Below are 16540 nucleotides of genomic sequence, written 5' to 3' on the forward strand. Positions count from 1 at the left end.
CACGCTACACTGAGTCAGGGGCTGTGGGTGACCTCGAAATCCCAGAGGAACACCCAGAGAGAGATCACCAAGGACGCCAGAGGATTCTCTTTACTCGTGTGGTGCTTTAAGAGCCCAGACCTACGTTCAACTCCTTACTCTGGTAATTACTAGCAGTGGGATTTTGGCAAGGCATTAAGCAATCTTAGCCTTAGTTTCTCCATCTATAAAGTGGGTATAATCACACCTGCTTTACTGGATTGTGATGGCCATTAAATGAGATGATATATGTGACGTGGATGGCACAGTGCTTGGCATATGCCAGTTACCCAGTAAATATCGCTATGATTGATGTTGCCAACAGGTCTGACACTTTCCTCCCTAATAACCCTTTTAAACAGTCCAAGGGCTCAATCCTTTTCAGCTTCTAAATACCTGTTCTACCCCTCCCACTCCACCCTGAGGCCCCTCCCTTCCCTCGGGCCCGCAGAAGCCTAGCTCTATGAGCTGCGTTCCTGCATCAGGGCCTCAGTGCATCTCTAATGCACTGCGGGCCCTTCACGAAAGTTAATCTGCAAGGCCACAGATAATAGCCCCTTGATAGCTCACAGCAAGAATCACATAGCGATGGCCCAACTGGAGGTATGGACTCAACCAGCAGTTTCTGGGAGAAACCTAACCTCGGAAGGAGCAAGCTTCAGGAAACACATGAACAGACGCACACAGAATCGTGCTTTTACTGGGGGCAGAGAGGGGGGCACCTGTCCAGTCATTAGTTGAGCAAAGCACAAAATCACCATGTGGCCTGCAACCTGCAAGTCTTCAACTCCTAGAAGAACCAGGAGGCGTTTAGCACCACCAGGAAGTCAGCATGAGGGCTTGGACCTAGGGTCCTCAGTTCTGAGTGTTTTCAGAGGTGCTCTCTCTCAGCTCACAGCACGGACACTCTAAATATATGCTAGGTGAATTTCACTGCTTAACACTCATGAGTATAGCAGCTGGGACTAGCCTCAGCAACAACAAGGAAATGGAGCTGGGTAGGGGACCAAGCTCAAGGCCCCCGAGTACCGGGGAGTGGGAGAGACAGAAACTGAGGGCTCCAAAGTCATGCTTGCAGTCATTTGAGGTGGTTTTCAAGAGGGGACTGGAAGACTCCAAGTCATAGTTTCATGGTCAGTAAGGGTTTTTTTTCTAGAAAGCAGTCCATAAACTCAAAATATGCTCTCTGGGAAGGAAGAGGAGAGAATCTGCGGACGTGTAGTGTTTATGGGAATCCATCCTGTCGTCAGTAGCTTTGGGGTTGTCTGCCAGCCCATACAGTCCCCCACCCAAAGGATGACTCTTTGGTGGCCGTGTTTGTGGAATGCTTGACCTGTGCCCCTTCGCCATGGTTAATTGGACCAGGAACAGTTAATCAGACACCTGACTCAAGCCTGGAAATTCTGAATTCGGTTTCGGAGATAGCTGGGCCTTTCCTGACGGTTTCTGAGAGAAGGAGCATGTAAAATGGAAGCTGAGGGCACAGAGAGGCAGAAAAGGCTACAGAGAGAGAGGAATAAAGCAGACTTACAGGAGAAGCAGGGGGAAGGCCATGAGTCCCAGAGAGGGGACTGAGAGGGTGCCCATCCTCCTGCTGAGCCTGGTTGGTTGTTCTTTAGGGACTGTGAGAAACTCCTTTGCTCTTACAGTATAAACTAACTCTCTCTCCCCCCACCCCCTCACTCCCTCCTTGCTCAAGACAGCTCAAGCAGGTTTCTGATACTTGTGATCAAATTACCATCTTAATCATGAGTCTCCCTTATATGAAATTCTAAGGTATGGAGATTTTCTTCTGTATACCTTCTCAAAAACTGCAAGTGTAAGTGTTATAAAAGAATGTTAAGTCTAGCTAAAGGGCTAGACTTAGAGGCGATGGTCTTTGTGTTTAGCTCAACACATTGTGTGTCTTTAGCTGTGCAAAAATGGGCGTTGAGCTAAGGTGGGCAGAGGGAAATTGATGTGACTGAAAGGGAGGGGAGTGAGTGTATGTGTTGGGAGGGAGGGGAGAAGCTGGGGGGTGGCTGAAAACTGAGAAGCAGGAGATGTGACGGAACTGGCTAGGGGGAGTGGGGGTGAGGTGGGAGTTGCCAATATGGTAGGAGGCTGAAACTTCAGAGAAAAGTGGCCAATAGGAAATTTCCTGTGACCAGGGGATTTTAAAGAAAGGGGATATCTAGCATCTCACTTTAAAAATTGTGTATCTCTGCAAGGTAAAACTGCTCCATGGTTCTGAACTTCAAGAAAGCCTGCTGTTCACTTGTATGTGGTATGTGACCAATCTGGGGGAGACCAAAGGAGGACTGAACCCCATGCCTGAGCTGGAGCTGGAGGTGAGGGCAGAGAACAGGTACAGGAGGTGAGACACAGCGAGACTGTGAGCCCAGCAGGCAGGACTTGGAGCTACAGTGATACTGAGACTGGAAGCCGCTGGAAATTCACAGAAATTTAGGCAGATGTAAGGACACTAACTCTCAAGGAATAAGGTAAATCCAGCTAACATATATGGGTTATAATAACTTTGTATTTATTAGAACTTTCATTGGTTCACTTGCAAACTGAGCTTTAAACCCTAATTTCCTCTTAAGGTCTTAAGGTCACTAACTCAGGATTCTCAGGATAGGGGTTTTTGTTTGTTTGTGCTTTTGTTTGTTTGAATGCTGTCTATGTTGATAATTCCAGGAAATCCAGGTTTTAAGATGTCAAGGGCAAGAAGAGAGGAAGAGCAAATACAGGCTTCCTTCGGGAATTTTGAATTTGCCTTCCTGTCTGCCCAACCTCCCCCTCCACACACACACCGGGGTGGGGTGTGCCTAAAAGGCCTAAGATGATATTCTTTCCCCCTTTCCTCCCTCCTGTTCCCTTTGTCTCTGCTCCTCTCTTTACCACTCCTTCCCAGAAACAAGTTGGTAAAGTATACAGAGGAAACCACCTCATTTTAAAGCTTCGAACTCTAAAAGAAATCCAATTGTCTTTGCTCCTATGTTGCAAACACAGCCTGTCTCAGGAGCTCCTTAGTGGAGCAGATGCTTTAGAGGTAAATTTGTCTTCTGTCCCAACGCTTGCTCCTTCCTCATCAGAAATGGGAAAGAGGGACTTCCCTGGTGGCGCAGTGGTTAAGAATCCGCCTGCCAATGCAGGGGACACGGGTTCGAGCCCTGGTCCGGGAAGATCCCACATGCCGCGGAGCAACTAAGCCCGTGCGCCACAACTACTGAGCCTGCGCTCTAGAGCCTGCGAGCCACAACTACTGAGCCCGCGTGCCACAACTACTGAAGCCTGCATGCCTAGACCCTGTGCTCCGCAACAAGAGAAGCCACTGCAATGAGAAGTCCGCACACCACAACGAAGAGTAGCCCCTGCTTGCCGCAACTAGAGAAAGCCCGTGTGCAGCAACGAAGACCGAACGCAGCCAAAAATAAACAAACAAACAAATAAATAAATAAAAAGAAATGGGAAAGAAAGACCCCATGAAATCTAAAGCCTTTGGAACCATATGAGGCTCAAACACCTGGCTAAAAAATAGCCTTTCTCTCCCTTACTGCTCATCTTGGGGTGGTTTTGATCTTTTAGTGACCCTAGAGTTGTTCAATACTTGGCAAGTAGAAGACCTTAACACTTTTTCACACCCCTCCCACCAGAAGGATCTCATAAGCTTCTCAGTACGAATGATGGCAGCCAAACCAGATGTCCACTCGTAAAGGAGTGTTTTTATTTTTTATTTATTTATTTTTGGTTGTGTTGGGTCTTCGTTGCTGCGCAGAGGCTTTCTCTAGTTGCAGTGAGCGGGGGCTACTCTTCATTGCGGTGCACAGGCTTCTCATTGTGATGGCTTCTCTTGTTGCAGATCACAGGCTCTAGGCACGCAGGTTTCAGTAGATGTGGCACGTGGGCTCAGTAGTTGTGGCTCGTGAGCTCTAGAGCGCAGGCTCAGTAGTTGTGGTGCATGGGCTTAGTTGCTCTGCGGCATGTGGGATCTTCCCAGAGCAGGGCTCAAACCCGTGTCCCCTGCATTGGCAGGCAGAGTCTTAACCACTGCGCCACCAGGGAACCCCAAGGAGTGCTTTTAAATTGGGTTAACATAGATCAGTTGAAGTAACATATGTCAAGTGCCTGTCATGCACTGTGCACCATGCAAAATACTTCATGTCTGTTTATATTTCATCTAGGAGCTCACAACTTAGTGTGACCAACATCCCAGTTTGCTTTGGACTGACCGGTTTTAGCACTGACAGTCCCACGTCCCATGTCCTGGGAAAGCCCTCCATCCCAGTTAAACTGAAACAGTTGGTCACCCTACAACAATCTTTCACTCTACAGATGAAGGCGCTGAGACCCCAGTGGCTACACACCAGGTTGGGCTTGGTCGGTCTCGTTCCTCTTAGATCTTGGCTCCAGTTCTTAGCACCAGCCAAGAAACACCAAAGGGCAGCCATATTTCTACAGCTGCTCTTCACCCTCTTGCTCCTAATAGCTCTCAAGAGGTTCTCAGAGCCAGAAAATGCATTCTTTCCAGGGAAGGAAGCATGGCGCTTGCTGATTCTCACCACAGCTTGATGGTTCTGTTCCCTATATATGCTCTGCTGGAGTCAAAATTGATTTGCTGCTAAGTACTGACTTCCTAAATTATATTCATATTGGAGTAAGGGGTGGTAAGGAGTAGGGGGATAAACAATCCAACTGCTATGGTGTATCATATTATGGTATAACTACTACCTACATATCCCTGTCATCATAAGGCAATTTGGCTGCCTAAAAGGATGTAATTCTCAGCCCATATCCAACATGGTGACTGACCAGTGATAACTTACAAAGGACAGTAGTGTAGTGGAAGGGGCACACACAGGTTTTAGAGTCTACAGACTTGTTTTCAAATTCTAGTTTCACTGATTACCACTGTATCACACTACATCTCTTCAAACCTTGATTTCCCAATCTGAAGATGGGGATAATAATATCTCCTTTTTATTAACACTATACATTTAGTTAACAAAATTACAATGAAATACCATTTCATGGTACAAATTCTTGTCATTGTTTTGTGAGGCAGGAACTAAAGGAGTCACCTGTCAATCCTTCATCTGCACAGCCTGCTTTACTCTCAGGCCTAGCTATGTCTAGCCACCTGCCTGGCCAGCACCCACACCCTCCATTCTGCATGATTCCCCTCTTCTGTAGAGGTAGGTCCCACTTGGACTTTGTGGTCAGCTAGACCGCCTGCCTGGGCTGTCTGAATGGATTCATAGAATAGACAGGACACTCAGAGAGGGAAAACATATGTGGTCAGTTGCCCTACAGCAAAGAAAAGTGGCAGATACAGGCAATTATCCAGATGATGCAGTAAAATTACTTGGGCACTGTTTTGTTTTCCCTTCCTCGGGTCATTGTTACTGACGCTGGGATGTGGTGGAGCAGGGGTTATATTTGCATCATACACACAACGCCCTGTTTGGTTTGAAAGAAGTGAAGGACTGAGGGGTGAACCTCTACCACCCCTAAGAGAATGGCTGGAACAAGCTCAGCCCCCATGGGCTACAGAAAACTCACGGTGGCTGTTGACTTCGCTAGCAGGCTTTGTGGCTCCCTTAAGTCAGCATGTCTGGAACTGTGGTCTGGAAAGTATTCTTAGGGGTAGGTGGGATCTATTAGAATTTTTTAATTTCATGTTTCCATTTTGATGATAATCTTAAAAAGATTTCTTTCATTAGATATAAGGGTGAAACTTTTCTGTTGTTATAATTCAAAAATGTAAGATACTTTTATGGAATAAAACCTTAATTAAGATATTATTTCTCAAACTGGGATTTTTATGGTCCCCTGGGGCTCTACAAATGTACAAATGCATTTTCATGGGTCCACAACCCCTTTTCCCTTTAAAAGGGGTTCTTACTTTACTCCAGCTTGAAAGACATGGCCTGAAATTTCCTGTCCTCCTAGGCCCTCCCATTCTCTCCCCTGTTCCACAGCCATGCCATGTGACGTGCATGGGAATAGCAGGCTGTGAAGAGAATGAACTGAATGTTCAAAGGATTCAAATGTACCAAAGGATTCTCCATTCCCTCCCCTTTGGTTTCCAGTTAAAACCAGTGTCCCCTTAAGCAGAAACCACCAAAACAACATAAAATCCACCATTCATGACCACTTTCGTGATGCACCATGTTGCATCAACAAATACCATTTATTAGACCTCCTCCAAACCCTTCAATCAGAGAGCACCAGCTCTAACCCACTTTCCTCTTCCCTGACTCAGGAAGGATCCAGCAGACTCAACTTTGAAAGGGTGATTTCATCTCTGAATGTGGTGGGGTGACAGGAGAATGCCCCAGAGAGTGAGTGGGAGGCATCCAGATCCAACATGGGGAGCAGGCCTTCCCACCAGGCTTGCCCTCCTTTGGGTCTCTGATATGTCTATCCCTGAACATGTATGTGTGCACAAGCCTGTGTGTGCATGTTTGTGTGTATGTGTGCACATGCATATTTTAATCAAAGCTTATCTCTTAAACTAGACACCTCCAAAGGACTCCCCATTAACCCCTCTCCCACATAGGCACATTTACTTTGGAAAAGTCACAGGCCTTGGTAGACTTGGTGCCAATGACAGCAGTTGTTCAGGGCAGTGCAGGGTTGGGGGTGACTCAGATGGCCTTCGCAAGCGTGTATGTCAGGTCTCCTACAGTAATGTTAAGAGGCTGTTACTGCCTCTGACGTTCTTTTGAAGGTTTAGATGGTAAAATAACTCATTTTGCCTTGCTCAAGACAGTGGAACTATATAGTAGAAACCAATTAGGTACCATTTATTACGCAGATTTGGGATATGCTGCAGGTGAAATCATGTCCCTAGAAACAGCGAAGGCTCAAAAGGATAAAATGTCACAGTTGTGCTCTAATCTTTTCACTCCTCTTACGATTGATACTTTTCTTTCCACAGGAAGGAACAAAAGACTGATTTTTAACCAGCCCAGAACTGATTTCCTCAACAGCAGAGGAAGGCCTCAAGGGCTCTGCTGACCTGGGAGAAAGCCTCCAGGACTCTGCAAGCTGAGGAGCAGGGTGCCCAGACAATTCCAGACCATTCCTTCAAGCTCAGGTGAAGAGCGAGGGTGGAGGGAATGCAATAAGGAATTCAGTTTACTGAGCACAACACCTCACGCCAGACACTCACGTTTGTTATTGGCTCTTCGGGCAACGGCTGTGTGGCCCCTAGGAATTTGGAAACAGGAAATAATTCTGAGAATTAAACTGTGAAATCAAGGCAAAATGGATCAGAGCAGAGGTCTCAAAGTCACCAGAGAGGGACAGGGGCTCAGCCTGACTAAAGGCGTCCCTGAGCAGAGAGGCTGGTCTGCCGTGGCAGCAGAGCAGAGGGGACTGAGAGGCCTGAGCAACGTGGGGCGTTCCTCACATTCTCCAGAGAATCCCCCTGCCCTGCCCTGCCCTGCCCCATCTGGACCACCCAGCAGAGGGCTCCCCAGAATGGTCCCCTCAAGAACTCACGTGTCCTGCTGACATGATCCACAGTGCTGCCGGCACTGGCCAGCCCCTGCTGCGGCTTGTCTGGCCACAAGCCCCAGCGGACCTTTTGCAGGCCTGAAAGATGTCCCTTCTGGTCTCTTTTCCTGTGAGGGTAACTGGGGACTGAAAGCCCAATGTGGATGGAACGGCAGTCTGTCGGCACAGAATAAAAGAGAAGGTAGGTAGAGTTACTGAAAATCGGCATTTCTCCTTAATATTTTCCAGTTACAAAGAGCTGAGGCCACTGAAGAAGATCAGAAGACATAGGATTCCTGGACGGGGCCACTGGGCTTGATAGAATTCCAACTCTGAACCAACTCCCCAGTTGCTGGAAGGGAGACCCTTGGCCCTATAGTTAGAATTCTGTCAGAATGAGCAGAACTCCCATCTCCCCATTCTTGCTAGTCCAGAGCAGCAATAAGCACATATGGTTTATGACACGTGGTCCAGGAGAGAGGCCCTCGGTGGGTCACAGATTTAGTTCAAAATGCCAAGCCCCGGCTTCAATTGTTATGGGAAAGCCATATGCATTTCCATCAAGGGCCATTTTTACTAACAACCAAGGACTATGTGAACTACTACTTATCAGAGAAGTGAGTTATTAAGGATTTCTCAAAGCTGGTTTTGTAAACTAGAATTTTCAAGAACTAGAGCTACCAAGAACCCTAATTCAGAATTCCACTAAGAAGCCTGGCTGGTATGTAAATCCCCCACTAACTCTGTGCACAAAGAGGCAGCTAGAATTCCCTCAGACCTCAGGAAGGACATTCTGCCGCCAGTTTCTCATCCGTATTGTCTTGAGTTGGTCAACAATTTTAAAAATAATTAATAGTTTTTTTAGTACAATTTTAGATGTACAGAATAATTGAGCAGATAGTACATGAAGTTCCATGTACCCTACCATATGCCACCTCCAGTTTCCCCTATTATTTTTTTAACTTGGGATGTGATTGACATATAATATTGTATTAATTTAAGGTGTACAACATAATGATTTGATATACGTATATCTGCAAAATGACTACCACAATAAGTTCAGTTAACATCCATCACCACACATAGTTACAAATTTTTTTTCTTGTGATGAGAACTTTCAAGATTTAGTCTCTTAGCAACTTTCAAGCATACAATACACTATTGTTAACTACAGTCACCATACAGTACATCACATCCCCATGACTAATTTATCTTATAACTGAAAGTTTGTGCCTTTTGACCACCTTCACCCAATTCCTCACCTCACACTCCCAGCCTCTGGTAACCACCAACCTATTCCCTGTTTCCATGAGTTTGGATTTTTAGATTCCATGTATAAGTGAGATCATACAGTATTTGTCTCTCTGTCTAAGACACAGCATAATGTCTTCAAGGTCCATTCACGTTGCAAATGGCAAGATTTCTTTCTTATTTATGGCTGAATAATATTCATATGTATATCACATTTTCTTTAACCATTCAACTGCTGATGGACACTTAGGTTGTTTCCATGTCTTGACTATTATAAATAATGCTGCAATGAACATGAGAGTACAGATATATTTTCAAGATAATGATTTCATTTCTTTTGGGTATATACCCAAAAGTGGAATTGCTGGATCATACAGTAGTTCTGTTACTAATTTTTGAGGAATCTCCATACTGTTTTCCACAGTGTCTGCACCAATTTGCATTCCCACCAACAGTGCACAATGGTTTCCTTTTCTCCACATCCTTGCCAACATTTGTTATCCCTTGTCTTAGATGATAGCCATTCTAACAGTTGTGAGGTGATATCTCATTGTGGTTTTAATTTGAATTTCCCTGATGATTTAATGATGTTGAGCACATTTTCAAGTACCTGTTAGCCATTTGTATGTTTTCTTTGGAAAAATTTCTATTCAGTTTCTCTTCCATTTTTAAATTGTATTTCTGTTTTGTTTTGTTTTTCTATTGAACTATATGAATCCTTTATATATTTTGGGTATTAACCTCTTATCAGATATGTGATTTGCAAATATTTTCTCCAATTCTGTAGGTTACCTTTTCATTTTGTTGATAATTTCCTTTGCTGCACAGAAGCTTTTTAGCTTGATGTAGTTTAACTTTGTTTTTTATTTTGTTGCCTTTGCTTTTGATGTCAAATTAAAAAAAATAATTGCCAAGACTGATGTCAAGGAGCTTACCCCTTATGTTTTCTTCTAAGAGTTTCATGGTTTCAGGTCCTACGTTCAAGTCTTCAATCCATTTTGAGTTGATTTTTCTGTATGGTGTAAGATAGGGGTCCAGTTTCATTCTTTTGCATGTGGCTGCCTAGTTTTCCCAATATCATTTATTGAAGACACTATCCTTTCCCCATTGTATATTTTGGCTCCTTTGTTGTAAATTAATTGACTATATATGTGTGGGTTTATTTCTGGGCTCTCTATTCTGTTCCATTGATCTGTATGTCTGTTTTTATGTCAGTACCATACTGTTTTGAATACAGTAGTTTGTAATATAGTTTGAAATCAGGAAGTGTGATCTTCAAGCTGTGTTCTTCTTTCTCAAGATTGCTTTGGTTATTCAGGGTCCTTTGTGGTTTCATATGAATTTCTGGATTGATTTTTATATTTCTGTGAAAAAAAATCATTGAAATTTTGATTGGGATTCCATTGAATCTGTAGATTGTTTTGGCTAATATGGACATTTTAACAATATTAATTCTTCCAGTCCATGAACATGGAATATCTTTCCATGCATTTGTGTTGTCTTCAATTTCTTCCATCAGTGTCTTACAGTTTTCAGTGCACAGATCTTTTATCTCCTTGGTTAAATTTTTTCCTAAGTATTTCATTCTTTTTGATACAATTGTAAATGGAATTGTTCTCTTAATTTCTCTTTCTGAAAGTTCATTGTTAGTGTATAGAAATGCAACTGATTTTTGTATATTGATTTTGTATCCTGCAATTTTAATTTAAAAAAAATTTTTTAGTTCTAACAGTTTTTTGGTGGAATTTTTAGCATTTTCTATTTATAATATCATGCCATCTGCAAATAGAGACAGTTTTACTTCTCCCTTTCCAATTTAAAAATTTCTTCTTCTTGCCTTTTATTTCTTTTTCTTGCCTAATTGCTCTGGCTAGGACTTCCAGTACTATTTTGAATAAAAGTGGCAAGAGTGGGCATCTTTGTTTTGTTCCTGATCTTAGAGAAGAGCTTTCAGCTTTTCATCATTGAGTATGATGTTAGCTATGGGCTTGTCATATATGGCCTATATTATATTGAGGAACATTCCCTCTATAGCCAGTTTGTTGAGTGTTTTTTTTTTTTAATCATGCATGGATGTTGTATTTTGTCAAATGCTTTTCCTGCATCTATTGAGATGACCATATAATTTTTATTCTTCATTTCATTAATGTGGTGTATCACATTGATTGATTTGTGGTAAAAATTTTCCCTAGGGCTGGTCAACAGCTATTGATCATTATGACTATTTCTGAAGCCCAAGAATAGCAACTAAAATTTGAAAGTCTGTGGCAGAGTGGGAAATTGGACTTTGTGTTCTTACATCAAGATCTACACTAATTTTGTGAGGGTTTTTTTTGGGGGGGGGTTGTTTTGTTTCTATTTGTTTGTTTGTTTTTTTCCCCTGGAGGAGAGGGCTACCTGTTGGCTCAAACTACTGAAACTGGCATACTAGATGCCTGGGCATCACTGACTGCACATATCACACTGAAACCACATGAAGCTGAAACTTGAAGAAGCATGTCTAGGCCTTTTAGAGACATGTTGAATGCCCACTCTGGTGAGCAGATTCTGTGTTAGTCTACGCTGGCTGGTGCATTACTAGGCACTGGAGAGTAAGGTTACATGGATGTCAGTGTCCAAATCTCTTTAGAATCCCAGCTCACCCCCACCTTATCCTACTGCTTGCTCTTCTGGACCCTCAGTCTCTCGTGGGTGTAATGAGAAATTTGAGGTAGATATCTTTATGAAGTGCAGCCTCACTTCCTAGTGAACCAGTACCAGAATGACTGGTGCATCTCCTTCCTTCTCTCTCCTACACTGAGCCTGAGCAAGCTGTAATTTGAAGTAAGCCATGGACACCAATATTTAGAGATAAGTAGTTCTACTCTAAAGGTTTAGCATATTTGATTCTTTCAGTGATGAGTTCCTATTCTCCACCCTTGAGGCCAGGAATGGAAATGAGAAGCAGCAGATGTATCAGAAAGGCCTCTACCAAAAGTTAGCTGCCCTGGGTGCTCCCTGACTTGTTCTTCACCTGCTGTATGGCCATGCACATCTGCCTCTCTGGGACTCAGTGTTCTCACCGATAGTGCAGGAATAAAAATTCTTTCTCTACTGGCTAGGCATGGTTCTTGAGAAGATAGAATGGAATGGTGAATGGGAACATGATTTTGGGAATTGTGAGGGGTTATACAAACAAAGAGCACCCTTTTTAAAAAAATCAGGGGATGGTTGTCAGGGAAATATTTTCTTTCTGCCCTGGATCTAACTTGTCTCATTTTCTCCACTATAACCATCAGAGTGTGGCTGTTTAGCTGGTGAACTGTAGGGAGTCACTAGCCCACCCCCAGCTTGTTTCTTTGCTCTGCAGGACCACTCTTCTCACTGTGAACATCTTGTACTTTGGCTCAGGACAGTGCCAGCTCCTCACTGCATTCTTCTTCATCAACAGCCCCAGAGTGGCTCTACACATTCCTCAGCTCAGGAAGCATCCAGCTGGACAGGAAGATTACTGTCTCCCTCCCAAAGGGCTGGGGTAGTGCCTCCTCATAAACTCTGTGGCTGCTTTTCTGTAGAATGTAGGATACTTAGGGTCTCTGAGTGAGCAATTCTGGAGCAACAAAAATATCCCCACTCAATATCCTCTTTCATTGGTTTAACCTGAGCTGCCATATTTAGAATCTATAAAAAGTTGATATTTGACATTTAGTATGATTTGTAGAGCTTGTAAAATAAGTGAGTTTAATTTTGTGATGGAGAAGCTATGCCGTAATCCTAGTACCAGTTACCTGCCTCCAACCTGACCACGTGGTCCCTTTAAGACATGGTTAAGGCTGGTCTCACCAGATCTAGAGGAGACACTGTGGGTGAGTCAGGGAAAGGGACCAACTCTCTAGTTTCCCCAGCTGGAAGGGCTGTTATAAGGATATCCAAGGAATTCCCAGACCCTCCGAGAATTTGCATCAAGTTCTCAAGGTGACCTTACCTTCCTGATCCTGACATCGTCTCCTGTAGTTAGTGGGGTCCAGCTTCCCTACCCCAGCCTTTTCCTCCTCCACCTTCATAACTATAAAATAAAAGATGAACAGAGCCTCAAAATGTATATGACACAAAAAGGTAAAATTTCAAGGAGAAATGGTCAAATTCATACTCATAGCGGAAGACCTTAGTGCAGATGAAAAAAATTAAGACAAAAGAACATATAAACAAATTGAGGAAGCTCAAATATATATATGTTGTGGAGATATATATATAAGAGAACACACTTCTTTTTCAAGTACAAATGGAACATTTACAAAGAGAGCACATATACTAGGTCTCAGGAAAGCCTTAGTAAATTTTAAAGAATCTGTACCATACTTCTACAGTAAAAAAACAAAAAACAAAAAAACCCAAAACTATACAGATTATCTGTGGGTTCTGCATCCATGAATTCCACCAACCATGAACAAAAAATATTTTTTAAAAATATTCCAGAAAGTTCCAAAAAGAAAAACTTGAATCTGCCACACACCAACAACTATTTACATAACATTACATTGTATTTACAACTTTTTACATAGTATTTACATTGTTAGGTGTTATAAGTAATCTAGAGATGATTTAAAACATACAGGAAGAGGTGCCTTGGTTTATACACAAATACTATGCCATTTCATATAAGGGACTTAAGCATCGCAGATTCTGGTATGGAGCGGGAGGTCCTGGAACAAATCCCCCACAGATACCAAGGAATGACTGTATATATAAATAAATATATAAATATATATTTATATATATGTGTATAATAAATATATTATATATACATATATTTGGAAACTAAAAATAATTTCTAATGATGGGCTTAACAGGAAATCACAATGGAACTTATTACATATTTAGACTTGAATTACAACTTGAAACTTGTGGGATACAATATACTTTGAGAAAAAAGGGAGAAAGGAAAGAAAGAGGGAGGGAGAGAGGAAAGTAGAAGGAAAATAAATGTGATAAGCATTTAACTAAAGAATCTAGAAGAAAACGAGAGAGAAAAGAAAGTAGAAGAACTTAAATATAAAAGATGAAAGCAACAAATAATGAAATAGAAAGCAACTGAGCATAGAGATGGTTAATAAATCTAAAGGCAATTATTTGAAAAGATTATTAAAATAGGCAAACCATGCAAGACTAATCAACAAGAGAAGAGAATATTCATACGTAAACAACATTTGGAATGAAAAAGGGATGTAACTAAAAATATAGTAGAGAATTTAAAAATTATAAGTGAATGCCATGAAAAACTTCACGCCAATACATTTTAACTTAGATAATAATAACAGCTACTGTTGCAATGTGCCAGGCATTATTTTAAATGCTCTGCTCTGCATGTATGACTTACTTGAATCTTTGCTATAAGTAATATTGTTGTTCCCATTTTACAGATGAGGAAACTGAGGCACAGAAGGCATAATTGACTGCTCAAAGGGGGGAACAGCAATTCAAACCCAGACCCCCTGTTTCTGGAACTATAGCTCTTAGTCACAAGGCTAATAAACAGATAGTTGATTAGAAAAGTAATAGAAATGATCAAATAACTTTAAAGAATTAGAAACTCCAAATTAACCAATAACTGAAATGGTTACGGGAAAGGCATCACAACCAGTCAAATATTGATAATTATTGAAGCTGCTTTGTAGGGACAAAAGGATCATCGTATTATTTTTTCTATTTTTATTAAGTTTGAAATTTTTCTGTAATGAAGAGAAAAATAAACACCAGAAGCATATAGTTTGGTTTTTTTTTAATGTTTTATCTGAACCTTCAAGTATATATAGTCTCTAACTTATATAAAATTGTTCTCAAAAGTACAGAAAGGGGAGTTGGAGGTAGTCGTTACACCTGAACACCAGGAGAGAGAATGGGGCTGAAAACAGGAGAGTTGGTTGAAAATCTTCATAAGGACTAAGTTAAACCCTCAGATCTTGCTCCTAGGTTCAGTCTCCTAGAACGGCTCCCCTATCCCAGAAGATGGAAAGTTAACTCAGATGGCCCTTGGATAGTTGAGAGCAAGATGGTGTCATTTCACTGGGGGAAAAAAGGATTTAATTAAAGATAGTGAGCCACTCAGCCCTCTCCTAGAACAGTAATGAAGCTTACACATTCCAGGCAGGAGACTGGAGGACTTAAATTTCTGACATTTTGGAGATCTCTAACAAAATGGTTAGGGCTCCACCCAATTGCCCACCTTGAGTCTATCATTCAAGAAGTCCAGGCTGTCAAACAGCTGTTTAGCAGCTCCACTCCAAATTATGATGGCCAACAGAATCACCAGAATGACACAGACAAAAACAAACAGGAAAAGACAAAGTCCAAGAAAACAGGAGCACTGCAACCAGCCAAAGAACCACTTAAAAACCATATAATTAACATCTTCAAGTGGACTAGAAAAAAAACATTGTATCCATGACAAAAAGAAAAGCAGAATGCTATAAACCTGGAACTTTTAAAGAATAAGAAAGAACTCTTGGAAATTAAAGAGATGTTAGAAGAAAACTTTCAATACAAGAGCTGGAACATGAAGTTGAAAAAATACATCAGATAACACAGCACAAATACAAAGAAAAATTTTAGGAAAAAGACAAGGAAATCAGGGGATCAATCCAGGGGTTCCAAAATCAAAGTAGGAGGAGTTTCTGAAAGAGAAATCAGGAAACATGGTAGAGAGGAAATTATTAAGAAAATGACATAAGAACACTTCCCAGAACTGAAGGATTTGAATCTCTGGATTGAAAGGGGCTGCTGAGAGCTCAGAAAAATAATTTTAAAAAAAAAATCCACTCCAGGACTTCCCTGGTGGCTCAGTGGTTAAGAATCCTCCTGCCAATGCAGGGGACACAGGTTGGAGCCCCGGTCGGGGAAGATCCCACATGCCATGGAGCAACTAAGCCTGTGCACCACAACTACTGAGCCTGTGCTCTAGAGCCCGTGAGCCACAACTACTGAAGCCCACGCGCCTAGAGCCTGTGCTCTGCAACAAAGAGAAGCCACCACAATAAGCCCGTGCACTGCAATAGAGTAGCTCCCGCTCTCCGCAACTAGAGAAAGCCCGTGCGCAGCAACGAAGAAGACCCAACACAGCCAAAAATAAATATATACATACATACAAAAAATCCACTCCAACTCACATCATCATGAAGTTTTAGAATATTACATATAAAGAGAAGACCTTAAAAGCTTCCAGAATAAGAATATAATTCACCTACAGAGAATCCACCATGAAAACTGGCATTGATTTCTGAATAGCCACAGTGGAAGCTATAAGACAAGGGATTCATGCCTTCAAAACTGAGGAAAAATTATTTCCAACCTAGAATTCCAGTCCTAACTAAGCTATCAATCAAATGTGAGAGTAGAATAAGGACATTTTCAGACATGAAATGTCTCAAAACTTTTCTCAGGAAGTGATTGAAGCAAGATGAAGGAACATCAAAGAAAGGAATATGGCATCTGGGAAATGGGATTCACCACAAAAGACTGGCACAGGTAGGTCCTAGGAGGGGAGCTGTGCAGCAGTCCAGGGAGCAACAGGTGCATCTTAGATCAGGCTCTGGACAGGATGTCTCCAAGGAGAACCTAGAACTGATCAATTATCTGGATGTATTTGACTATTTCGAGAGGGTACCGAGATTCTACCAAGAATAAAGAATTGTAGAAAAGAAAAGTAATCATGGTACACTATGCAAGTCAACTGTGAGCAAAATTTATACAGTCATAATAAATAAAAATAAATGTTAATTTTAAGAAAAATTATGATATAAGCAAAGTTGGT

At 42.0% G+C, this 16540-nt stretch overlaps 1 protein-coding gene across 1 annotated transcript in view; it reads right to left on the reverse strand.

The window, feature by feature from the left end:
- The window catches only part of SLC4A5 (solute carrier family 4 member 5), a 94095-nt gene extending 81298 nt beyond the window's left edge, over positions 1 to 12797 (reverse strand). Inside the window, exons 1-2 of the mRNA XM_061211429.1 lie at positions 12719 to 12797; positions 7510 to 7680 (exon numbers count right to left, since the gene is read on the reverse strand). Of these exons, the coding sequence (XP_061067412.1) occupies positions 7510 to 7680; positions 12719 to 12797 (250 nt within the window). The remainder of the gene's footprint in view (positions 1 to 7509; positions 7681 to 12718) is intronic.
- Positions 12798 to 16540: the final 3743 nt, after the last annotated feature.

Source organism: Eubalaena glacialis, chromosome 14, assembly GCF_028564815.1.
Source record: "Eubalaena glacialis isolate mEubGla1 chromosome 14, mEubGla1.1.hap2.+ XY, whole genome shotgun sequence".
Classification (NCBI taxonomy): domain Eukaryota; kingdom Metazoa; phylum Chordata; class Mammalia; order Artiodactyla; family Balaenidae; genus Eubalaena; species Eubalaena glacialis.